The 25,866-nt window shown below is 37.5% G+C and overlaps 1 protein-coding gene across 14 annotated transcripts in view; it reads left to right on the forward strand.

Moving 5' to 3' along the window:
- The first annotated feature begins 1,101 nt into the window (after positions 1-1,101).
- Positions 1,102-25,866, forward strand: part of LOC123322962 (zinc finger protein OZF-like) — a 38,324-nt gene continuing 13,559 nt past the window's right edge. For 2 of the 14 annotated variants that reach the window (XM_044911071.1, XM_044911069.1), the window contains exons 1-3: positions 1,124-1,397; positions 2,033-2,455; positions 2,717-2,853. In XM_044911071.1, coding sequence (XP_044767006.1) covers positions 1,263-1,397; positions 2,033-2,455; positions 2,717-2,853 — 695 coding nt within the window. In that variant the 5' untranslated portion in view covers positions 1,124-1,262. Of the gene's footprint in view, positions 1,398-2,032; positions 2,456-2,716; positions 2,854-6,808; positions 8,255-8,655; positions 9,881-10,858; positions 11,000-11,137; positions 11,382-11,985; positions 12,703-13,320; positions 14,100-15,050; positions 16,095-16,299; positions 17,674-17,893; positions 18,857-19,854; positions 21,518-21,850; positions 23,401-23,667; positions 25,038-25,866 lie in introns of those variants that run through there. The other 12 variants (XM_044911078.1, XM_044911070.1, XM_044911074.1 and 9 more) reach the window with 12 other exon arrangements.

The following is a 25,866-nucleotide window of genomic DNA, read 5'->3' on the forward strand; positions in this document are numbered from 1 at the left end:
CAAGCAATTTCTCGTAAAAATAGGAAACGTTAAAGTTAGTTTTATCATTGAATCAATAAGAGTAGATATAGAAAGTATATATCTACTTGAATATATGTTTTTCCATACCAATTTTATCAAATTTGAAAGATAGTCCTTGGGATAGAGTACCTCCACATTTGTAGCTAGGCGCCACGCCACGTTCAATCAAAGAGTAATAAGCAAAGATTAACAAGACAAGAGCTGATGTAAGCCTACTACTTTTAATTTGTATAAAAAAATTGAAACTTGATGAGGAAAAGACAATTTGTCATCCACTTTTGAAGAAACTTGAAAAAAGGGACAAATATTTGTCCCTTTTTTCATTGACATATGTCAATGAGACTAAGACTAAACTACGAAATAATATAAGTACGGTTCCTTACAAATTTAAAGAATAATAATTATTTGAGCCACAGTCGAAATCAAATAATACATAAATAAAAAATTTCGTATATTTTCATATACGAAGAAAATTTTTTTAGATGCTAATGAAAGAACAAATTGGAAGAAAAATAAAATGGAAAATAATAAAAGGTATATTAGGTAAGTATATTTTTAAGCACGAAAAATTTAATTTTTCCGATAAAATTGAAAAAAATAATTGGATGTAAAGCAAAACAAGAAGGAATTATAAGGTGTACCTATATACTAGGTAATACATAAACATAAACACATTGGTTATACGTATATATATGGTTTTATATATATATTCTAAAAATTGTTTCATTTGACTCAAATATTGAAGAAGTAGTCTGAATTGGGTATACCGAAGTTTTTTGCGAGTTACAAATAATAAGTTAAAATTTTTTTTACTCGTATCCAATGTATTCATATTATTTTCGATTTTATTGTATTAGTCGTAGTCCTCCATATTTTCTTCTTGCCCGTGTATAAAGTGCAACCGAGTAGACTCAACATAACGTCATTTCCGTTAGGCGCAGATATTTTTTATCTCTTTCCCACTTATGCGTTTAGAAAGAAAGATTCCGCTGATGAAACGATTCTTTTCTTTTGTCTACAACTGGAAATTCTCTATTCGTTTCACTCGAAGAACTCAACAGAAGGAGATAGAACATTGTTTGTACTTCTTTGAACGACGTGGACGCAGATCTAGTTCGAGAAGTTGCCACCAGCGACCTCGTTCAGCTCGTACGTCAGCATCGATTTCCGCCTCATTTTGTGTTGTACTGAGTGTACGATTTGCGGGGACTCTTCAATTTCAGCTGGATGGAAAGAGTAAAATGATCAATTCTAGTGATATTTTACAATTATGTAGACTGTGCTTAGTGGAGGATAAAGTCAATCACCCAATATTCGAAGAGTCCGACGACTTGAGAAGTATATCCCTCAAAATATCTTCCTGTTTGCCAGTTTCGGTAAGTAAGCGTCATTCGCCATTTTTTATTTACGTTTCTTGCTTTTTTACATTTGAGATTCGACAATCGACAGTTGATTTTTGACATATTTATAAACATTTACGGGATTAAAGTTTTTCAGATACCAACTGCAATTCCAGATGGGTATTTATCAAAAGTACTTGTTAATATTGATTTATTGTTTCGTCAGGATATACGCCCAACTAGTTTTCTGTTAAGAATTAAATTGTATATCGTTGGATTTCATCCAGTTACTGAAATACCGGCAAAGTTCATTTAAATATTGTCAAACGGTACCGATTTCTGAGGGTATAAAATCGATTGTGGGTGCCTATGATATTTCTATACCTATTTTCTCGGTATTTGCTAAGCAGAGAATTCTTTGACGCTTGATGACTCTTATAAATATTCTAGATTAATGTGTTCATTGGAAGAAACGATTCAAGGTCGATTTATATGTAATTCGGAGCTTGATAATAAAGCGGCAGCCATCTTTTAAATAAATTGCTGAAATTATTTTCCTTCTACACTTGTCATTTTTAATTCAATAATAGAGGTTAAAAATTTTCTGGGTTCTTTCTCAATGGGAAAGCCGCACCTTAAACAGCTTCTTGAGATGAATTTCTCGGTTGCAGATCCACAAAGATGACAGTCTACCAAAAAAAATATGCGACACTTGCTCAACCAAATTGGATTCCTTTTACCAGTTCTGGAGTGAATCTGCTAATGCTGAGAAACAACTACTACAGTGGGTAGATAAAAACAAAACATCAAAACAGCAAGCAGATCAAAGCAGGAAGATGGAAACCACAGAAGTAAAAAAAGAACTTGAAGATACAGTGGATCCCATTGATATGACTTCAGAGGCTCAGACTTACATTTTGCAACAACAACAGTTGCCTTACACCTCCTCTGCTCCAAATGATTCCCTCAATACATCAGAATCTGAAGAACCTGCTGCTAAAAGGCCAAGAAGGGCTTCAGCTGTAAAAGCTTTACAGCATATGGGATCTGAAGATGAAGATGATGCGGAACTTGCAGCTGATAATTATGCCAAAGTGAGTGTTCTCTTTATTTGGGTATTCTATTTCCCTTTCAACTTGTTACAACAGGTTTTTCCACCCGAATTTTTGCTGCTCTTATTTGTTTAATATAACTGCAGTTATACGCTTGGGTGAAATTAAATTTTTGGATACCATCTATAGGATCAACCAATGAACATTTTATTAGAATTCAACAGGGTGTATCTTTTAAAGTCATGTATTGATTTAAACTTTTAGTAGTTTTTGGCAAGTATCATGTGTTTCTTTTTTTTTAAGACTGAGTCGGATGATAGTGATAAAGAGGAGGAAGATGAAGATAGCAACTATCAGGAGAACCCATCTACTACCTCTGTGGAAGACCAACCTGGTCCATCCGGAATGTCGAAGAAAAAAATGGTGCTGGATGACACACCGTGAGTAAACATTAACCTTTGATAGTTGCCAGTGGTGGCACACAAAAATCAAGGATCACCCAGTTTTTGTGTGGCACTAACTGACTACTTTCCACTTCCTTCAAGTAGGTGACATGCAGTCTGCTTTTACCATGCATAATTGATAGTCTGAAGGGATTCATACATAGAAAAAAGCTAGCTTTATGTTTTTGCATTTTTGAAGGAGTTTTTTTTTTCGATTCTAACGGATTTTATCTAATTTTTTCTTGAAGGAATGAAAGATAGAGAAGTTCGTCTATTTTTTGAATTTGAGGGGTTGCATTTGCCAAAAAAGTGTATCTATTAAACAAATTTCTGCCGAATAACTGAAATGAAAGGTATGAAATAGTCGAGTTTGTTAGTCTTCTTGTGTTACTTTGGTTTTCTCAATAGGATTGATAAAGATGCCATAATTTCAGCATGTCACCTGCTTGGAACTGCTTATTAGAAAATGGCAAAGTAATATCTTTTAACTTTCAGTCTCAAATCTCTCTTTGCCATCTTCTCAGCTTGTGTAAATTTTTTTAGAATTTTAAATGTCAATTTCTCATACTTTATTTGGACTGTTGATTTTTATTGACTTTTATTTTTTTTCGGTTATGTATTATTGTGAAATGGTAGTTTTATCATTTGACCTCTTTCTTCGAAGTTATGAATGCGGATGTTGAACAAATCATTTTGATTCACTTGCGATATTGCCATTCTTACATTTGTTGGAAAGGCTTGTCTTGGTTTACATTTGTAAGCTGGGATGAAAAGCGAAATCAAATGTTTGTTCCTCAACTAAGCTAAGTTTTTTTCACAAATTCTGTTTTGGGTTAAATTTTTAACCTAAGGCTGGAAAAGTGAAATTAAACTTCCACAAATAGGGAAACTTATTTTTTCCACCGATTCTGTTTTTGGTTATATTTTTAACCTAAGGCTGAAAAAGTGGAATTAAATGTTTTCCAAAGTGAGGAAAATAATTTTTTTTACCAATTCTTCGAACACTTTGACATGATGTCCAACTGATTTCAATTGAACATCTGCTTTGTTTCAAAGCGTCCTTTGGAATTGGTGAAAAAATTCTTTTACTTCCAACGACTAGAACAGATATTGTGAACCACGAATTTAAAATTTTTTAAAATGAATTCATTTTAATTGACTCTTTTGGAAAGATGTTACTTCACATCATTCCTATTATTGGGACAATTGAAATTTGTGAATTCATTTTGAATTTTGCTTAAATTTGTGCATTATTGGCATTCAAGATCCTATTTTAGCATTCTTCCATCTTTGAAAATAGCATATGTTATTTTCTTCGTTCAAGATGAGGAGTGTTTATTTTTGGATCACTTTGAATGACGATAAGAATGATTGGCCGGTAACTATTTGTGCATTTGAATACTCTATAATTTTGCGATTGGTTTAATTTACTGTAAGTACGAATTTTTATTGTTGTGTATGAGAAATTGACTTGTCTTTAGTAACTGTCTTTTTTTGTCATTTGGTTTTATGCCATCATGAAAACTTGATGCAGCGCTCTGTGATTTACGAGTTTCATTCTGGAATTTCATAATTTTATGGAATTTCTTACGAATATTTTTGGTGCTGATTTGTGGCTGTTATCTGGTGAATCTAATGGTCAACTATTTTGGTTCACTTCTTCAATACGTCAGGTTGGCATTGTTCATAGTTTTGAATAATGTTGAACCTGTGATTAAACAATGGGTGAGTTTTTTGTACATAACTAGAGAGGTCGCTCCTCCATTTTATCATGTCAATTGACAACAGATGACAATACAAAAAGTTGTTGAATCAATGCATTGGTAAACACATTATTTATTATTGGGAACATATCGTTTATATTTCTATTATAGAATATTCGGGACATATTGTGGACTTTTGAGAAAGTTAAAATGTAAATATTGTTCAAAAAACGCCGTACAGATAGAAATTGAGTATTTGATTGAATGATTTAAGTGCCTGTGTACCATTGTTACTGGGGGATATGATTTTTTAATTCTTGAACTTATACAAAGGTACTGTCATGATCAGCTGATTATTGGTATTGAATATTAAACTAGCAAAACTCGAATTTCTAAATTGATCATTCATTGAAAATTCATTCATAACTTATTATAATGTACTCATAAAGAAAATAAGAAAGATGTAAGAAACAACCATTTCTGTGAGAAATTTTGATTCTTGGATGCTGTGGAGTGAAGAAGGAAGACTGCTGAGAGAGGAGACCGAGACTATTGAAGGTTTATTGATTGTTGTAACTTTCCAATAAATATGAACCACTATAAAGAGTTTTATTTTGAAGCATGAAGCATAAAGTCCAGAAAAATCAAGATCAGCAACTCTGGAACTATTATTATGATTTATTTCACAAACTATTATTGATTTCCTCATCATTGAAGAGTTGCCTTCTTGATTTTTTCTGAACCAAAAGATTCTATCGCCAGTAGATGCATCGAGCTTTTTATTAGGATTTCAGAGCTGGAAATTTAAAATGAGGACCCCGAAGTTGCTAAATTTCAAAATTTTTACTGTTTCGCTGCATTTTCGGGTGGTTGAAGGTAAAGTCTACGTTCATCCACCTGAAAATGCCATTGTAGTAGCGAAACACGTGCAGTAGTTGAATGATTGGCCCTAGAGAAAATCGAGAGATTAACTTTCTAATAATATTATGGGGTTTCGTTCAAGTAACAGCCACTTAATTCAATATCTAAATTCTGTTGAAAACCGAAATTATCAGATTTATAAGCTCTTAAAGGGAAGGGATACTAAAACTGGCGTATTATGTTTAGTGGGTAGGGGGGGATTTGTTTAGATTCTTTTAATGACAGTACCTGCTTTGAGGACAACTGGATATAATAGGATTCGTAATAGTAAGATTGCTGACAGTTCCGCTTGAAAGATTTCATATTAAGCGAAAAATGAATAAGTGTCCAAACATTCGTAACCTCGGTATCGTAATTGAAATTGAAATTTGTTATTGAACTTCAGTCACACTTTCCAAAATTTGAAGAAAATTAGATGCGTCATTTCCGAAAAACTATTAGTCACCATTAGTTTAGAGGGGGCGCTTTTTTAAATTGTTTTATTAACTATGAATCTTATTCTATTACGCTAGTCATTGAGGGGATAAATAGAGATAGTTTAACTTGTCCAGGGATAAATGTACAGAAGTATTCTGGATTAAAACGTGAAGCCCAAGGCATCTGAAGGTAAGTTTAATTTAAGACAAAGATTCCCTTTTTTCCGAGTGGGCAAATTTAAAAAGTTGACGTTTTTCTGATGCCGTATCCAGACGTACACATCAACTTCGCTGATGATTTGTCAACCCTTTGAAAACATCTTTTTCGGTAGCCTGAAAACCTGTACTACGCCATGAGAACGGCATCCAGACCTACACATAACACAGCCTTTCTATTGTATGGTGCCTACGTCTGGATCCGGTGGTATTAAGCGTACCTAACTCTAAAGGAACGATAATGCGTTGTGCCAATTAAGTTGAAGGATAGAGGCGCATCGGGAATTAGGCATAAGTAAACCTTTTAATTAATCAATAGTAATTACAAATGATGAGCAAAATCCTATTTCAAACCTAAATTACCGAAAAATTCTTATTACATTAATCGCTCACTTCTGCGTTTAACCTCTTCTTTTTGCCTTTGGGAAAATTGGCACCGATGAAACTATGCTGCAATAGATTCTAATTTTTCGATACTTGAAAACGTTAAACCAAACTCCCACCACACTTTGACGTGGTTCGATTAAAAAAATTGCTTTGAAGGCCATAAAAAACAAACTTGCCGATAAACTAATGATTTTTGTTCACAGTTAGACCAACTCGTGCTCTTTTGAGCAGTTTAAAGGTAGCTTTTCAATTATGGTCTAGTATATAGTAAACTCAAACTGATTTGGTTCTAGCATTTGATATTTCCAGATCCCTGGAACCGATATGTCAAGTTTTCGTTGACGAGGACTCGGACAATCCCTTCTGTTGCGGTGAAGACCTCTCTTCTCCGAACACTAGAGAGAAGCACTTGAAAGAGCACGAAGGCCCAAAGAAATTTACCTGTACAGAGTGCGACAAAAAGTTCGCCTGCAAATACCAACTTAAGGTTCACACGCAGACCCATCAAGAGACCAAAGAATACAAATGCACGCTTTGCGAAAGATCGTTTAAGACTGATAAATACTTGGAGAATCACATGAATTACAATCATATCAGGGGGAATTTCAGGCATCAGTGCGCCTGCTGCGACAAATCGTACAGATCGGAGAAGGAACTGAACCAGCACGTCGGCACCAAGCACTTGGGCGTCGTTTACAAATGCGAAATATGCTTCAAGGAGTTTTACAGCGACATGTATCTAAAAAAGCACATGTTACAACATGACGATAGCTACGTCCCCCCAACCGTACCATGCTCGCAGTGCGACAAGGTTTTTTCGTGCAAGAGGAGCCTCACTGTTCACGTAGAAAGCTTCCACAACGGCATCAGACACATCTGCGAGATATGCGGGAAGAGTTTGTCCACGCAGTATTCGCTAAGGCTACACATGCGAACGCACTCGGACGAGAAGCCTTTCGAGTGCGAAATATGCGGGAAGAGGTTCGCCAAGAGCAGTACGCGACAGGATCACCTGAGGATCCATACCAAGCAGAGACCGCACGTCTGTACGAAATGTGGAAAGGGCTTCACTCAGAGGACGCCGCTGATAACGCATATCAAATCGGTGCATGGAAGTGAGAGACCGTTTCAGTGTCCCATGTGTCCAAAAGCCTTCGCCACTAAATCTCTGTTGAAGACCCATTCGAAAGTCCACGGAAAACCGCTAGGTTCCTCGTTAACGTGATGAGGAAATGTAGGTTTTTGTGTGTCAGCATTGTCAATCAACTTTCTGCAGTTTCTGAACTGAATTCTGGAGAAGCCTGTATTTTATTTCAGTTTGATATAAAAAGGGTCCTTATTGAAATACTCACCAAACGTAAATGGTTTACCATTGCTTGGCATCTGTCGTATCTTGGACTAGATCTGGTCCATTACTACTGTTTTTCATTTTATCCAAATACAATATTGTTCAAAGATGTGCTTGAAACACAGAAAAGTTGATTGACTATGTGTCGGAGATAGAACTTGTTAAATTAAAAGTGTTTGGTTATTTCATCAATGAACGTCATAACAAGAGTCGTAATAGGACACAAGTTTAGTGTTGGATAATGTGGAATAACACTCATAAAGGTGCTTCTTTCACTAGAGCAATCCACGGTGCGTGTGTGAACTTACATTACCGAAAAAAGTGACTTTGACGCCTATGAACTAGAATATTCGGAAGTGCACATAATTGAGTGTTTATAGTAGTTGTAAATAAAATATTGATCTGAATATTTTTTTCTCCCCGTTACTGGCTATCAGAAAAATATAACTCATTAGTAAATACAAAAACAGGTTGATCAGTTAAAAAAAAGTTCATTTAGTAGGTACCTTTGATCACCAATAAGCAAAATAAGAAATAAATTATACCAAAGGTATTCTACTGAATATTCTGAATGAAGTTTGTCGCAGGAGCTTGGTTTTTGGTAAGTAAAGGCTTCTTCATTGTGGGTATTTTAGATAGAGTATGGAGAATTATAGCCCTGTTTATGATGGATCTCGGAAATTTCCTTTTCCAAAATATATCGAGGTGCATCTTATCCCGTATCGGAAAATTCCTTCCTATTCTTCTTCGAGCATGTTAAGCTCCTAGAGTCCCACAGATTGTCGGTCCTAATTTATCGTATTTTTAGGAAAACGATAGAATCTAGGAGAAAAGACAAATCTTGGCTCAGAAGGGAGAACAAAAACAAAGAAAATATCGTTGAAACTGATGACGAAGAGGGACGAACAGAGGAAAAAAAATCCAAGGATACCAGAAAATGTAATGGAAATTTCGAAATCAAAGTGTCTTCCAAATATAAGCGGAAAAAATGTTACAAAAAGGACGACCCACGCAACATCCCTTGCAAAATTTGCAATAGGCGATTCACGTTCAATCACCTGCTGAAAATCCATTTTCATAACGACGTCGAGAAGAACGAGTACAGGTGCAGCCTCTGCGCCGATGTTTTTGGATCAGATTTCGACCTAAAGGCTCATTTGACCGATACACACTCTAAAGAGGCGCACAAACTAAAATGCGACCACTGTGGAAAAGGCTATACGTACGAAGGTGATCTTAGTAGGCACATCAGGATAAAGCACGAAGGGTTCATTCACAAATGCGATAAATGCGGAAAGGCCTTCAACAAAAGTCAAGCTCTCCAAGAACATATCCACATAAAACACGACGAGACATACGTAAAGCCTAAATACCCCTGCGTTTTCTGCGAGAAATTTTTTTCGTGCAAAAAAACGCTGACGTTGCACACGAAGAACATCCACTACGGTATGAGGCATTTTTACGTCTGCGATATGTGCGGAAAGAGCCTCGCAACACCGAATTCCTTCAGGAATCACCTGAGAACTCACACCAAAGATAAACCTTTCGAATGTTCCGTATGCGGAAAGAGGTTCGGCAGAAATCACCACCTCCAAGATCACCTCGTGACGCATACTAAGGAGAAGCCGCACATATGCTCCAGGTGCGGGAAGGCCTTCACCCAGAGGGCGCCACTTTTGAGACATATGAAGTGCGTCCATGAAACTGCTAGGCCTTACCAGTGTCTCATATGCTCCAAGTCCTTCGCTACCAAATCTCTGCTGAACTCGCACTCGAAATTGCACAACGTGATCAATTGAGGAGATTTGGGAGATGAACTGTGGATCTAGGATATCTTGAAGATTCCCCAGTCGAATATCATAAGAGCTGCTTCAATCATTGGAGCAGGAAACGATAAAAGCGCCTTTGGCTGACTAACCAAACTATTCCGATATTTGAATACAAGGTGGTTGGAAAGAAGTGTTCAATGAAAATGAATCTTTGGCGAAATTGTTAAATTCATTGCTGTGACACCCAGTAGCAGGGTCGTCAATATTAATGGTACATTAAAATATCGATCTGGTGTACCTATAAACCCCGCTTGATGTGGGATTGAAATTTGGATTGTATAGTGAGATTCTAGTTTTTGGCATTAACCAGAGTATGTCATTTTGGGTCGGTTCGATTTACAAGAACTTTCATTCTGGCCACTTGTGTATAGAACGGATGTGTTTTGACTTGAGCAGGGAATATTCATGCATAAAATTCTGAATTTTGATATTTTGTCCAATGACTGACCCAGAAAAAGACCTAAAGGGAGAAGAACCACGTTGAGGGGTCAGCAATAGGTTTTGTCACTTTGTACTGTAAAAAACTTACGTCTGTTATTCGAATTTGTTAATATATTGATTTTACAAATGTCTTGTTCTTTACCCTATCCTGAGTGGTGAAACATTGAGTAAAAAGAAGTTGGATGGGTGGTCCTCAAGCCAGAGGCAGAACCGTTCCTGGTCCAAATGTGTTTATTTCGATAGAAATAAGTAGTGAAAGACGCTTTGAGCTGAACGAGATCAAGGAAAAAATAAACATTTGAAAAACACCGAAGGGGTTTGGAAAATAGAGGGAAAATACCTACAACCCATCCAGTAATATTCACAACTATGTGTATCAACAAAGTGCAGAACACTCCAGTATCAGGTTGACCAATAAGTCTCTTCTATATTCTTTGAATAGATAATGGAAATGACCCCAGTTGGTGAATTCTTAAAATCGAAGCTCTATACTTTACTACTTTCAATAAAAAAAACCTAATTTTTCATATAAAACAATTTGGAATATTTTCTTCGAAAACGATTGTAACCACAAAATCTTTTGGATAGAAAGAAAAGTTAAAACAAAGCGAGCAAATCTCAAAAATAAAGTAACTTTTTCCAAAAATTAGAGTGTCATTTCTAGAACCCCATCTGCATGAAACTATTGACCAACCTGCTCGATTCATTTCAGTTCATGTCACTCATAAAATTTTATTTTAGTTACGGAATAAGCAAAGAAACGGCCAACACCCTCTTCGATTTGGTATATCAGGATTTGTGCAAGGCTGCCACTCCAAATATTCCTCCGTATGTTGAATTCATGGTCACTCTCTGGAAAATATTCTCTCCCGACCCACAAAGGTAATTATCCCTAAATTGATTTGGTAATAAAAAATTAATTGAATAGTTTCTGTTGCTTCACATACAGATTTTTATTTTCGAGTAAATTTCCTGAGGTATCCAGGCCAGCCCTCTTTATTCGAAAATTTTTTTTTTCAGTTACATTTGCAACTTTTATGGCATAACTGAAAAAGATTCGCTGAAATCTTTCACTAAGGTTATCCCAGCACTCTATTCTCATGCCAAGAAATTTATTCAGTGGCCAACAGGAGATTATGCAAGAGCGGTTAAGGCTAACTTCGCTAGGCTGTGTGGTTGTACTCAGGTCTTGGGAGCAATTGGCTACACTTCGCTCCATGTCCAATTTCCACATTCAAAAAAATGCGGTCTCCTTGAAGTGCAGGTAATTTTTCGGTTTAGGTGTTGGTAGTACCTATCATCAGCTGTAATTGATATTTGATTATGATGGAATACTTTTAGACTCAAGTAGAAATTAAAGATATAATTAATCTATGATTCGGTTCAAAGGAAGTGCTAATGAATCAGTAGAATCAGAAGAAATGGACAACTTGGCACTAATTTGTGAATAAGGAAGTGAAAATCTTAAATTCATAAGATTTCATTGTGTTAGGCTCTAACCTGGAGATAATCATTGTTTTCTCAAAGCTTGTTTATGATAGAATTTAGCATTTGAATTTTTTTTCAAGATGTACTTTCAATATTTGAGTCTAAAAGTGATTCAGTTAGTTTAATCTCATTCATTACTTACAAAATGTTGCTTGTTTCATTCGAGACTTGAGAAAATGTTTATCAATGTCGAATAAGTCAAGTCAACCTTTGGTTTTTCTTCTCGAAGAGAAAATATAGTTCTGTTTATAGTTCACAAACAGTTTTTAAACGTTTTGATTGAGATGAATTCCGAACTTCTTTGTTATGCTTATTTTTGCTTCTACTTGAACCGCTGGTACTAGTATTTTGTGCAAGTATACATAGTCGATCGTTTTCAGTTGGTGTGTGACCACAGAGGCGTTATAACTCATTGGGAATGCGGGTATTTGAATCTCCCCGATGATGATTTTCCACCACTGAGAACAATTGTGGATGACGATACTTTGTGCCCAGATCCTTCCTCACTTATAGGAACATCTTATGTGGGAACGAAAGATAGAGTGCAGACTCCATTCCCAGATAGTGGTATGTTCACAATGCAACATGTGGCGTTCAATGAAATAGCGAAGAAAGCTCTGAAGCAGGTGAAGAAATGCATAGCTCTCCTCAAGGGTCGCATGAGGAGTTTATTGCATGTCATATCTATCGATAATAAGCAAATGCTGAAGCAATTTGTCGGAGTATGTGTGATGATCCACAACATTTGCGTATTGAATAAAGATGACCCAGGTTTGAAACCAAAACCTGATTTTCTGTTCAAATATGGTAGATACTGTTCGTATACAGCTCTTCAGTATACGACGACGAGGGATACAAGCTACCGAACACCTAATGAGGTTATGGATCGAATTTTACATGCCAGATATGCGGCATAGTGGAAACTTATGAAGTAATTGATGTTTGTATACTTATATGCACAGACTGAAATAATGTAATCGGAAAGACTGACTAGAATAGGCGATGAATTATACTTTTTACATGAAAACTGAGTACTGTATTTTTGTATGGGAATATGTATACACAATCGAAGACTGAATAAATTTTTCACGTTTTAACTAGACTTATTTTTTTCCTATCACATCTGATTCAATCCAGACAAGATTTTTAAACTTCGAAAAGGAAAATCGTTCTCTATATTACATTAGCAGCAACAAATAAAACTGAACGTATATTTTGAAAGGAAAGAGTATTAAAAGAACAAAATCTACTATCAGTTCAGGACAAAAAAAAAAGAAATCACATAGTTCTGCTTATAGCAATAATTCGGAACAAACAAGAACTATATCAGCCAATATCATATGCACTATGATAAGAGGTTTATAGATTATTTTTTATTATATGTGAATTGTGTTAATTTGGTGAGTTATAATGGAAAAAGTACCAATCAAAATCTTCGTGATTGTGATCTTGAGTGCAGTCAGTTTGAAATCTGACGAAGTGGTGTAATTCCTAAATTTCCAAGGGATAATAGTGAAGATAATTAACATAATGCTTTTAGTATTTTTTAGGTATCGGTCGCTATGAGAAACATATTTTTAGTGTCCCCAGTTTACAGGATATTGTGTCTCTTAGAACGCTTCTACTTTCTTGAGCTCAGCATGATTGTCTTGGTAGTCAAGTAGGTGTGTGTGAAACCGTACAATCCAGAACTTCAGTAGATAATATTGTTTCAGATCCAGAAGAAATCATTTTATCGAAAACACCGACGATCCCGACGATATCGAAGAGATATTAGACTCCGAGGAAGAGATCGAATACGAGTCGAAGACTGAACAAGAAGATGACTGCCTGATCAAACTGAAATGCCCGGAATGCGAAGAACGGTTCTCCTATAACTGTGAGTTCTTGTACCATTTCAAATCTTGCCACGAGGTTTCCACGAACGCCAATCCACCTCAAACGAAATCCACGCCGGAACAAAACGGAAAGCATTTGAAGGACGTGGTCGGTCCAGGTGAAGGTTACGGTTGCGAGTTTTGCGCAAGACGTTTCACCACCAGGAAGGGTCTGGGGAAGCACAGAAGCATCAGGCACAGAGACAAAAGATACACTTGCGGTGTCTGTTCACAAGATCTTCCATCTTCACTGAGCCTAGAGCAACACATGAAATCCCACAGTGGCGTCAGACCTTACCAGTGTCTGGAATGCGGAAGGAACTTTTCTGCCAGGAAATTCCTGGCAGTGCACGAGAGGGTTCACTCCAAGGACAAGCCTTACACTTGCGAGCTGTGCTACAAGAGCTTCACACAAAAGAGCACCCTCACTGTTCATATGAGGTACCACTCAGGAGAAAGACCTTATATATGCGACGTCTGCCAGAAGGGTTTCGTCACGAGAACGTTGATGAAAAAGCATCTCAGGACTCACGGAATCTCCCCTTAATATTACCTATGTATCTTAAAGTGAAAGTAGATAGTTTTTTAAAACAGTACGGAATAAAACATGTTTTTAAGCTGTGGTTTTCATCTAGAATTAAATGAAATCGGGCGTTGAAGAGCTGAGCGAAAATGTTACGGATATTTGTAAATTGAGGGGAAATTTTTAGGTTCCAAATTCATAACTTCATGCTGCACTTGCTCAAAGTATTCTGCGGAGTGTTTTTCCAGGAATTTAGGATATTGAATGCTGTCGATAATGAGGTATTGCTTCGAGAATATAAAGGAATATACTGCCTCTTGTTTTTTATTATTTTCATATTCTTCTTATTTATATTTTCAGCTGAACTAAATTTTACAGCTTTCAGTTGGTGGAAAATTTAGGGGACAGTGATAATTTCGAGAAATAAAAGTAGAAAAAGGGTCATGCTCCTCAATGTTTAGATAAAATCTAGTAGGCAGTCTTAAAGGTCGTTTATCCAAATTGTTCTGAAATTCCTGCCTATATTCAAAAAAGCAATTGAGCAATTGAGTGTCCATTGAATTAAAATGGCGAGAACAATTGGCCTACGAAATTTGATTTATTTGGGCTGCCTTGGGACCAAAGAAATTTTTTTCTAGAAATTTATCAATAGTAAGTATTTCTTGCATGATGAAATGCCTCTTTGATATACTGGAATTTCAATTGCATAAATTTTTCCCAAATCTGTTTACAATTTGACCAGTTTTCAGGTGCTACACATTTCGCCATTTTCCCTGAAACTTTGATAGAATAGAATATGAAAATGTTTCAAAATTTCATCGATTTTTCCAAATGTTAACAGAACATTTTATCGGCCGCTCCTCTTATCTCATTTTTTGCCCGCCAGAAGCATTTCAAAGGAAGGAACTAACATCGAGGCAAGTGTTATGAAATAACAAGTCGATTAGGCAACAGATCAAAATTAATTTTAAGTTTGCTTCTGTTCTACTCCTTATTTTCTGTCCCAAACGACAGTTTCTCGTTTTTTAACTTCATTCATTTCCAGATATGAGCTCTACGACGACCCAGACTCGAATTACAAATGCGAAGTTTGTAACGGATTATTCGAAACAAAAGCAGCGTTTTTCTCCCATCATATGAGCCCATGCGGCAAGAAGTTCATGTGCTGCAAATGCACCGACAGCTTCAAAACTCTGTCCAGCCTTTACGAGCACTCGGAGAAGTACCACGTTCAGCAGGAGGAAGAGGAAGAGATTGTACTGGATTACAACGGTCAATTGGTGAAGATTCCCAATCAGAACATCGTCGAATCCAACGAGCTACTCTACGTTCTGGACGACACACAGTGCGTCAATGAAATTGTGATAGAGCAACAGCAGTGCGAACAGGAAAGAACAGACTTATCGGAAACTGTGAGAATCGTCAGGATGGAACATGGGTATATGCTGCAAGACGACGAACCCTCCGGAACGTTCAGGACCCAACAACGGGCGAGAAAAGTCGCGGCGCCAAAGCCTCGTACCAACGTGTTGAAACGTCGGCATGAGTTACCAGATTTCACTTCAACGAACTACTTATACATACAGCCAAACGAAGAAATCGATATACCGCACTACAAGTGTTTGCGATGCGAACAATTGTTCATAAATAAGTTCGCATTCTTCAGACACATCGAGAAGGGGAAATGCTACATAAATAACTGCGACGTCTGCACTGAGACCTTCTCTAAAAACAGCGAGTTTTATATGCACTACGTCGTGGAACATACAGACAGGGCTATTTGCAATTTTTGTTTCCGCACCTTCATGTACGAGAAAAACGTCAAGGAACACATGCTTCGTCACTTGGATCAGTTCAGGCACAGGTGCGAGGAGTGTAACAAGGGGTTTTATACTGTGAGGGAGTATAGGAACCACTATAGGAACAGGCATATGGGAATCAGACACAAATGCGAATTTTGTTCGAGGACCTTCGCAGATGAGTACTATTTCAAGAGACATCTAGCAACGCATAATATGAAAGTTGAGTTTAATGTAGATTCACAAGAGTAAATTTGTTATTTTTCATAATATATGTTTCATTTATTGTTTTTATATTTTTGATTTCACCTCAATTCCTCGAGAAGAAACTCAACTTGGAAATCGGTATTTTGAACGCTCTTTGGTTGGATTTGATGGGTTAAATGCTACAAAGAATCACGATTAATGAGCTCTGCTGTGATTTAATTCCAAGAGTAAGTACCAAATGATAGCACATAGGCATTGCACCACATCTAACGGTCAATTTCGTTCTAGATTCTTCTATCGAGAAGACTCTTACCCTTACAACCTACAGGACGAGTTTTGCTATATACCCGAGTTGAAACAGGATCACTTAAACCAAGACCTTCTTCAAACATCCGTGGATAATTTCAGTCCCACCGATACGGAACTGTTGCGAATGCTGACGACGGAAGAAGAATGTACGGCCATTCTACAGAATATCGCTGCTAGCGAACAGCTGGAAAGTTTGATCAATACCAACGCGGCCTTCCATCAGCAACCTGTCGAGGTGCCAATTGAAAACGTGCAGAATTATCCCGATAAAAAGGAGGCGAATTTCAAATGCGAAATCTGCAATAGATGTTATACCACGAAGAAAATACTGAAGAAACATTTAGGGACTCACACGGGGATAAAATCGTTTGTGTGCAGCGTCTGCGGGAAGAAATTCAGACATAACTGCGATTTGACAGCACACGAGAAGGTGCATAAGAAACCTGGGTTTCAATGTGACATTTGCTCCAGTATGTTCATACATAAGTCCCATCTTATTACGCATAGACGTAAACATTTGGGGGAATATGTAGCTTACTGCAAGGATTGCGGCATCGGATTCGTCAGGAAAAATCTGTATGATAATCATAGAAGGATACATCACGATGGGGAGAAATACATTTGCGATACTTGCGGACAATCGTTATCCACTTCCTCCGGTTTGAAAGAGCACAAGGCTACCCACGATGAGAATTACGGCAAAGACCGTCAACACGTCTGTGAAATCTGCGGCAACGGTTACTTAACGTCGAGAAATTTGAAGTCCCACATAAAGATACACAGCAGATTGAGGAAATATATTTGTAACATTTGCGGAAAATCGGTTAGTAGTAAGAAGATTCTAGAGACCCACACGAAAATGCATACGGGGCTGAAGGATTACATCTGTAACATATGCAATTCGGCGTTCGCTTCCAGCGAGTACTTGAAGGTTCATCAGAGAATACACAGCACAAATAAACCTTACATTTGTCAGACTTGCGGGAAAAGCTTCACCCAGAAGACCTCCCTCACTGTGCACATAAGAACTCATACTGGACAAAAACCTTACAAGTGCGAATGCGGCAAGAATTTCACCACTAAAAGTCACTTGATGGCTCACTATAAAACGCACGATGTCGGTGGAGTAGACCTGGAGTTCATATCCAATATTGAAAGATTGAAATAGAGACATTTTTGAAAAATCGTGCATTGAATGTTTAAAATATTGTAAGGAATGGCCTGTGCGCCCAATAGATCGACTGAGTATTTTGGTCTTTTTCTCTTCTGGAGATTTCCATTACAACTTGAATTAAGTAAATCAAGTTGTGTGAACTCATTGAAGAAGTTGTTAATAAATCTTGTTTAGCAGTATCTTTTTTTTTTTTTGTTCAACCTTACACTAGTAATCATTTCCGACTCACAAATTCCTTCAATCTAACACGAAAAGCCAGAACACATCAATGGGAATATTACATATTGTGTTAGTACTACCAAACTGGGGTGAAAACAGCTTTGAAAATAGGTAAGGCCTTGAATCCTTTAAAACGAGTTAACGCATCAATGCCACTTCAATATAAAACTTTATTTTCAGGGACAACGATGACATTCCGACCGTTGAATGCGAAGTAAAGATCGAAGAAGGCCACAGTGAGTTTCCGTTCCACTGTACCCAGTGCTCCAAGGGTTTTCACAAAAAGATACGTTTAAAAAGTCATATGTTAACCCACAGCCAAGAGCGACCATTCGAATGTGCCGTATGCCAAAAGAAATTCAAAAGAAAATACGAGGTCATAGTGCACAACAGAATTCATACGAAGACCAACACTTTCGAATGTGAAATCTGCCTGAAAATACTGAAATCGCAGGGTTCGCTCACCACTCATGTGAGGCGACATCTGAAGGAGTACGTGGCAACTTGCGAGTACTGCGGGGCTGGGTTTGTTACCAAACAGCAGTACCAGAACCACGTAGGATCCAAACATGGTCAAAGTTCGCACGTTTGCGATATTTGCAATAGGTCTTGCTACGACAAAGCCGCTTTGCAGAGTCATCGTGCGAGACACGAAGAAGGCTACGAGACCAATCCGAAACACAAGTGCAAGTTGTGCGACAAGTCGTTTTTGCAGGAGAAATCCCTCAAACATCACCACTTGAGGATCCACAGCAACGGCGGTCAGAAGTACATATGCGATAATTGTGGAAAAAGGCTCAGTTCCATGACGAGCCTAAGAGATCATCAGTTGATCCATAAAGGTTTGAAACCATTGCAATGTCCAGAATGCGACAAGAGTTTCGCATTGAAAACAACGTTGAACCTTCACCTGAGGACGCATTCGGGAGAAAGACCTTATAAATGTCAAGATTGTGGCAAATCGTTCACCCAGCGAAGTTCATTTAAGACTCATTTGAGGTACCACACCGGGGAAAGGCCATACCAGTGCGAATTTTGTGATCAGACTTTTGTCAGTAAAAGCGCCTTGACCTTGCATATTAAAAGACATTGAAAATGGTCTCATTCAACCTATGGGAGATAACGGGTAGACATTCAAGACTCAATAACAGACAAAGTACGAGCGTATTGAAACAGAAAAATATTGATATACTGCATTGCAATAGTTTTTCTTAAACGAGTTCCATCTGATACATCGATAAGACAACTGAAACGGAATATAACGGCCAGGGTTATGTGCACTAAGTTGAAGAACAAGCAATTTTGTTTCTGTACCTGCATGTACTAGAAAAGCGTGGAAAAGCCTGTGCTTCGTCACTTGAATGAATCCACAGGTGCTGAAAAAAAAAATTCTATTCTGCGGAACCACTATGGAAATCGTTTGAGAACATTAAGAAATGAATTCTATGTAAAGAGGCGCATAGTTGAAAGTTGAGTTATATATTCAGAATTGTTATTTTGCATAAAATATGTTTCATTTATAGTTTATACATTTTTTACTTCCACCTGAATCCTGATGGCGAAATTAGTGTGTAATAAACGTGTCTGAAAATTATTGTTGGGCCTAATTCTCTTGATTATGGCTAAGAGCAGTCTTCTCTCTTTGTAAGTTTTCTTAGCTACTTTTCAGTGGTTTAAACTTGTTAACTGAGAATCTTGGTCTGATGATGCCTTCGGAGGTTTCATATTCTCTAAACAGAAGACTTATCTATCCAGTTGTTTGAAATATATGAAGAAGGAATTGCCAATAAATGTTGCTTCCCAATATTGCTTTTTTGTTACCCTATATTCATCTTGAAAAAGTGCGAAAAGTGTTCTTTTGTTTTAGATTATGAAAGATATTTGATATTCTTTCTTCGTCAAAAATTTTATATCGTTTTCTCAAATTTTTCTTAAACTTATCTCCAAGTTGATTGCAAATTACTGCAGTCTAATGTCACAAATGTTTCCCAAGAAAGAACCAGAACAAATGGACAAGAATATGAAATATCATTTTGGTACTGCCAATTGGGCTAGAACACTTTGGAACATAGGTAAGACGTTGGGTACTTCCATAAATGTCGACTCATTTATTCCAACTCAATATAACACTTTATTTCCAGGGAAAAGGACGAGAAACCAATCATTGAATGCGAAGTAAAGATCGAAGAAGATCAAAGTGAGTTTCCCTTTCGCTGTTCGCAGTGTTTCAAGGGTTTCCACAAAAAGATCCGGTTGAAGAGTCACATGTTGACCCACAGTCAAGAGCGTCCATTCGAATGTTCAGTATGCCAAAAAAAATTCAAAAATAAATACCAGCTCATCGTTCACAACCGAATTCACACGAAGACCAACACTTTCGAATGCGAGATCTGCCTGAAGATACTGAAATCGCAAGGTTCTCTCACAACCCATGTAAGGCGACACCTGAAGGAATACGTGGCAACTTGTGAGTATTGCAGTGCTGGGTTTGTCACAAAACAGGAGTACCAATATCATATGGGTTCCAAACACGGTCAAAGTTTATACGTTTGTGATATTTGCAATAGGTCTTGCTACGACAAAGCCGCTTTGCAGAGTCATCGAGCGAGACACGAAGAAGGCTACGAAACCAATCCGAAACATAAGTGCAAGTTGTGCGACAAGTCGTTTTTGCAGGAAAAATCCCTCAAACACCACCATTTGAGGATTCACAGTGACGGCGGTCAGAAGTACATATGCGATAGTTGTGGAAAGAGACTTAGTTCCATGACGAGCCTAAGAGATCATCAGTTGATCCATAAAGGTTTGAAACCACTGCAATGTCCAGAATGCGACAAAAGTTTCGCCTTGAAAACAACTTTAAACATGCACCTAAGGACGCATTCGGGAGAAAGACCTTATAAATGTCAAGATTGTGGCAAAGCGTTCACCCAGCGAAGTTCCTTCAAGACTCATTTGAGGTATCACACCGGGGAAAGGCCATACCAATGCGAATTTTGTGATCAGACTTTTGTCAGTAAAAGCGCCTTGACCTTGCATATTAAAAGACATTGAAAATGGTCACGTTCTCGGTAATACATCGAAAAAAACTATTATGAAACTTATAGAAGATAGACCCAACAACTTAGGAGAATGGGCACATCAAAACAAAGTGGGAACATACGGAAACGAAACAAAATTGATATACATAGTGCATTGCTTACAGTTTTTATTAAACGATTTCCATCAGATACAGAAGAGAAAATGATAAATAAAATAAAAAAATAAACTGAAATTGAAGGAAATCTCTGAAAACGGCCAGGGTTATATGCACTTTGTGGAAGAACAAAAGTACTTTGCTTCTGAACCTTCATGTCACTTGAATGGATACACAGATGCGGAAAATGATATAAGGAATTTTATTCTACGGAACCACTATGGAAATCGTTTAAGAACATTGGTAGATGAATTCTATTTCAAAAGGGGCTTAGCAACACACACGTTAAAAGTGCAGCGCGTAGGGGCACGTTTTTCATAAAATATGTTTCATTTATAATATTCTTTACTTCACCCAAAATCTATTGGTAAATGGGTGTGTGAAAAACGCGTTGGGTTTAATTTCGCTAATTATAAAAGCTTCCAGATTGAGAATTATAGCTCCAAACTTCTTTGTTTTCTTAGCGAGTTCTCAGTGCTTTCAGCTTGGTTAACTGAGAATTTTGGTCTGATAATTTATTTGGAGGTTCCATTTGTTCTAATCAGAATACTTATTCATCCAGTTGTTCGAAGCATTTGAAGAAGAACTACCAATAAATGTTGCTTTCAAATATTGCTTTTTTGTTACCCTATACTCATTTTAAAAAAGTGCGGAAAGTGTTCTTTTGTTTAATTGAAAGATAGTTAATAATCTTTCCTTATCATAAATTCAATATCGTTTCCCAGATTCCCATATTATTATTCAAAGTTGATTGCAAATTACTTCAGTCTAACACCATATGTTCCACAAGAAAGAACCAGAACAAATAGGCAAGAATATAACATATCGTGTTAGTACTGCCAAATTGGAGTGAATTATAACTCTGACTATAGGTAAGATCTAGGACCCTTCCAAAAAAGTGTGCTCGTTTATTCCATCTCAATATAACGCTTTATTTTCAGGGAGACGGACGAAAAACCATCCATTAAATGCGAAGTAAAGATCGAAGAAGGTCAAAGCGACTTTCCCTTTCACTGTCCCCAGTGTTCCAAGGGCTTTCACAAAAAGATCCGACTGAAAAATCACCTGTTGACACACAGCGAAGAGCGCCCGTTCGAATGCACAGTATGCCAAAAGAAATTCAAAAGAAAATACGAGGTCACCGTGCACAACAGAATCCACATGAACACCAATACCTTCCAGTGCGAGATCTGCTTGAAAATACTGAAATCTCAAGGCTCGCTCAGCACCCACATAAAACGGCACCTGAAAGAGTACGTGGCTACTTGCGAGTATTGCGGGGCTGGGTTCGTCACCAAACAGGAGTACCAGAATCATGTGGGCTCCAAACATGGTCGAAGTTTGCACGTTTGCGACATTTGCAATAGGCCTTGCTACGACAAAGCCGCTCTGCAGAGTCATCGCGCCAGGCACGAAGAAGGCTACGAAACCAATCCCAAACACAAGTGCGAATTATGTAACAAGACGTTTCTGCAAGAGAAATACCTGAAGCACCATCACATGAGGATCCACAAAAACGGCGGACAGAAGTACATATGCGACAATTGCGGTAAAAGGGTAAATTCGAAGAGGAGTCTGAGAGATCATCAGTTGATCCATAAGGGTCTGAAACCAGTGGAATGTCCGCAATGCGACAAGAAGTTTGCCTTGAAAACAACGTTGAACTTACACCTAAGGACGCATTCGGGAGAGAGACCTTACAAATGTCAAGATTGTGGCAAATCGTTCACCCAAAGGAGCTCTTTCAAAACCCATATGAGGTACCATACTGGGGAACGGCCATACCAGTGCGACTTTTGCGATCAAGCTTTTGTCAGTAGAGGCGCGATGACTTTGCATATTAGGAGACATTGATACCAATACGATAACCACATCATAACATAACCAAACAAACTAATTTACACTTAGTTGCTCTGATTTATTTCGCGGAAATCATCTTTATCTTTTTCTAGGTAATATTGATAATTTTATAATCCGTTTGACATTTTTCCCATTACCGCCGAGTATTATAATAGGCTTTTTATTACCTGTGGGTTAGTTCAGAAAACTCTGAATGCAGAGATAAAAACGGCAAAATTTAAGAAAAGGAAATTAAAATGCAATCTGTATAACAAGATGAATTCTCAGTGATCACTACTCCCTGTATAAATCCTATAATGCTGTCTAATCCCAAAATCCTTTTCGGTTTCAAATATTCTAATGGCTATTCGAACCGTTTCATTGAAGAATTATTGAATTCTTTTACTTTAAGGAACTTCTATCAAATAAACCTCTCACTTTTTGAAGATACAGCTTTAAACCTAGCACACTAAAATCAACCCTAATTTGAGAGATTGTAAATGACAGTTATTTTCGGCAATCTGCAATATCAATGAAAAAATGTGCTAGTTTTAATGATTGCATCGTCAATACAACGAAAAAAACATCTATCGATAAAGGAATTGAAAAATGTATATTATAGATTCAATCAAATAAATATGTTATATTGCAATTTGTTCTTTGTTTCAACCCTTTTCCTGATGAGTGGTATTTGTTGTATTTAATTTTTAGGATTTTCTCTTGTCAAATTTGTATGTGTGATTTTTTTTTCTGAATGTGTCCACATTTGGAGGTATCGTATCAATGTTATTTTTTGAGAAAATGTCAGTGTGTGTTGTGTAACGGTGTTACCGAATGTTTTTTATGAGAATGGACGTAACTAGCTAGGTATGATCGATGCCTTGGTTGGTCGTAATTTATTAACATTGCTCCGTTTCAGATCGCTAAATAATACAAGATACGACGCAGAAGATATACAAATATTGGACTTTATTAAGGCCGAGATAAAATCGGACGACGAACAGGAAATGCCGGTCGATGTGAAGGTCGAATACGACGAGGACATCGCTAGTCACGTGTCAGATGTCAATTCCGAGGATAGTGAGTACAAACCAAATAGCAAATCGAAAAAGCCAAAGAAGAAAACGAATAAAAAGGGTAGCGCGCCGAAAAAGGATCAATTGAAGAAGACTGACGAAGCCATCAGGGACGCGGTCAACCCAGTCCATTGTGATATTTGCGACGTCACCTACAAGAACAGCATAATGTTCGCGTTTCATTCCATAGAACACAACGAGGATAAGAAGTACTCCTGTCATCTGTGCAGTTTCAAGAGCACATCGAAGTACCACACCGAGATGCATATCAGAGCGCACGAAGGTACGAGTAAATACAAATGCGAGATTTGCAACAAGGCGTTCACGGTGAGCACGCACGCCGCCGAACACAAGTATTTCCACACCGGGGAAAAACCGTTCCAGTGCGAGATTTGCGGGAAGCACTTCATGTTCTCTTGGTTTCTCACCTCGCACAGGCGTTCCCAGCACTGGGAAATCATGACGGGGATGCCCCTGGTGAAATACGACTGTCAGATCTGTAACAAGCACTATACATCGGCGTCGGGACTGAAACGGCACCAAAGGGCTAAGCACGAGCTACCTGGACCTCAGGTTTCGGTCCTGTGCGATATTTGCGGTAAAAGCCTGTCTAGCAAAGAGAAGCTGAAGTTCCATAGGAGGATCCATACGGGCTTCAAGCCTTATGGCTGCGAGATATGCTCGAAAAACTTCTCCAGGAAGGAGCAGTTGAAGGAGCACGAGAGGGTTCACACCGGGGAAAAACCTTACATATGTGGTTACTGCGGTAAAGGGTTCTCTCAGCGTTCTCCTTTGCGCATCCACGAGAGAACCCACACGGGCGAAAGACCCTACGTTTGCAGATTGTGCGGGAGGGGCTTCATATCCAAAGGCGTCATGGACAGTCATATGAAGAACTGCCAAGTCGTGATCATTCCATAATGTGATAATATGTTTTGCACCACATTCCTTCGATGTTAAATTTGACTTGCGGTAATATAACGTGCGCACTCCCATGTTGAGCAAACTTTTGAAAGGGACAATTTGGCGTTGCTCAACTAGAAGACTTAACGGTAGTGTTGAAAACATTGACTTTTACCGCTCGAATTCTATTCATAGATATATATTGGTTGTTCTGAATAATTGTGAATTATATTCCATAGATTTGATTTATTAGTAGTTGAATTTGGTTTAGAAATTGTATTTTTGTTGTTCCGAATAAAGCTAAATGAAATTTGGCGGTTTATTATTCAGTAAAATTTCAGGATTAGGTCGAATGGCAGGTTTACGATTTTCTTATTGGAAGATTATGGAAACTATGGGTTCAGGTATAATTCCAGAACACTGTATGTATTACAAAATTTTATTTCTTCTTTAATAAATTTAATCATCTCTTTTTTGCAGCCATGAAAATTTACTCGGACGTTTAGTAAAAAATACAGGAGGCTTTTAACGGTGATTACAACCCCTGATGTTTAGTGATTAGCATTTATCATTTCGATACATCATTGATTTTTCTTAAAACTCTCTTACAGTACTATCTAAAACAAAAGAAATTAAAAGAGTTGTCGCTTGTGAAAATGACTTCTACGTTAGAAGTTTAACATTATTTGTCAGATGCAGAGTAATGTTAACAAGCAACAGTTCCTTATTTCATTCCTTTTCATTAATTGTTTCTAGAAAAATACCTGCTCCACTGAAAATATTTATTTACTTGTTTTTATTTTCTCGACCATTGAAATACTAGTGGTGGATTTTACAACCACAATAATATTTACATTGTGAACATTACAACTAGTGATTTATAGTGTTTGAACTTCCACATTAAGTGTACCAACAACAGAAGGAAACAATGCTGGAGGCCCAACTATACAGACAAAAATGATATGTTCAAAAATCATTCAGGAACTAATTTTTTTACCTGTTGCGCACTAGTGTTTTTTTTTTCAGTGGACGAAATGCAACATAGGATCGTGTCAAAAAATAAACTCCGGACCAATAATGTAGCATATATCCCCTCCCCTGCCCACTCTTAAGTAATTTGACCCCTACCCGAGTCATCG

This window comes from Coccinella septempunctata, chromosome 1 (genome assembly GCF_907165205.1).
Source record: "Coccinella septempunctata chromosome 1, icCocSept1.1, whole genome shotgun sequence".
NCBI classification, from domain to species: domain Eukaryota; kingdom Metazoa; phylum Arthropoda; class Insecta; order Coleoptera; family Coccinellidae; genus Coccinella; species Coccinella septempunctata.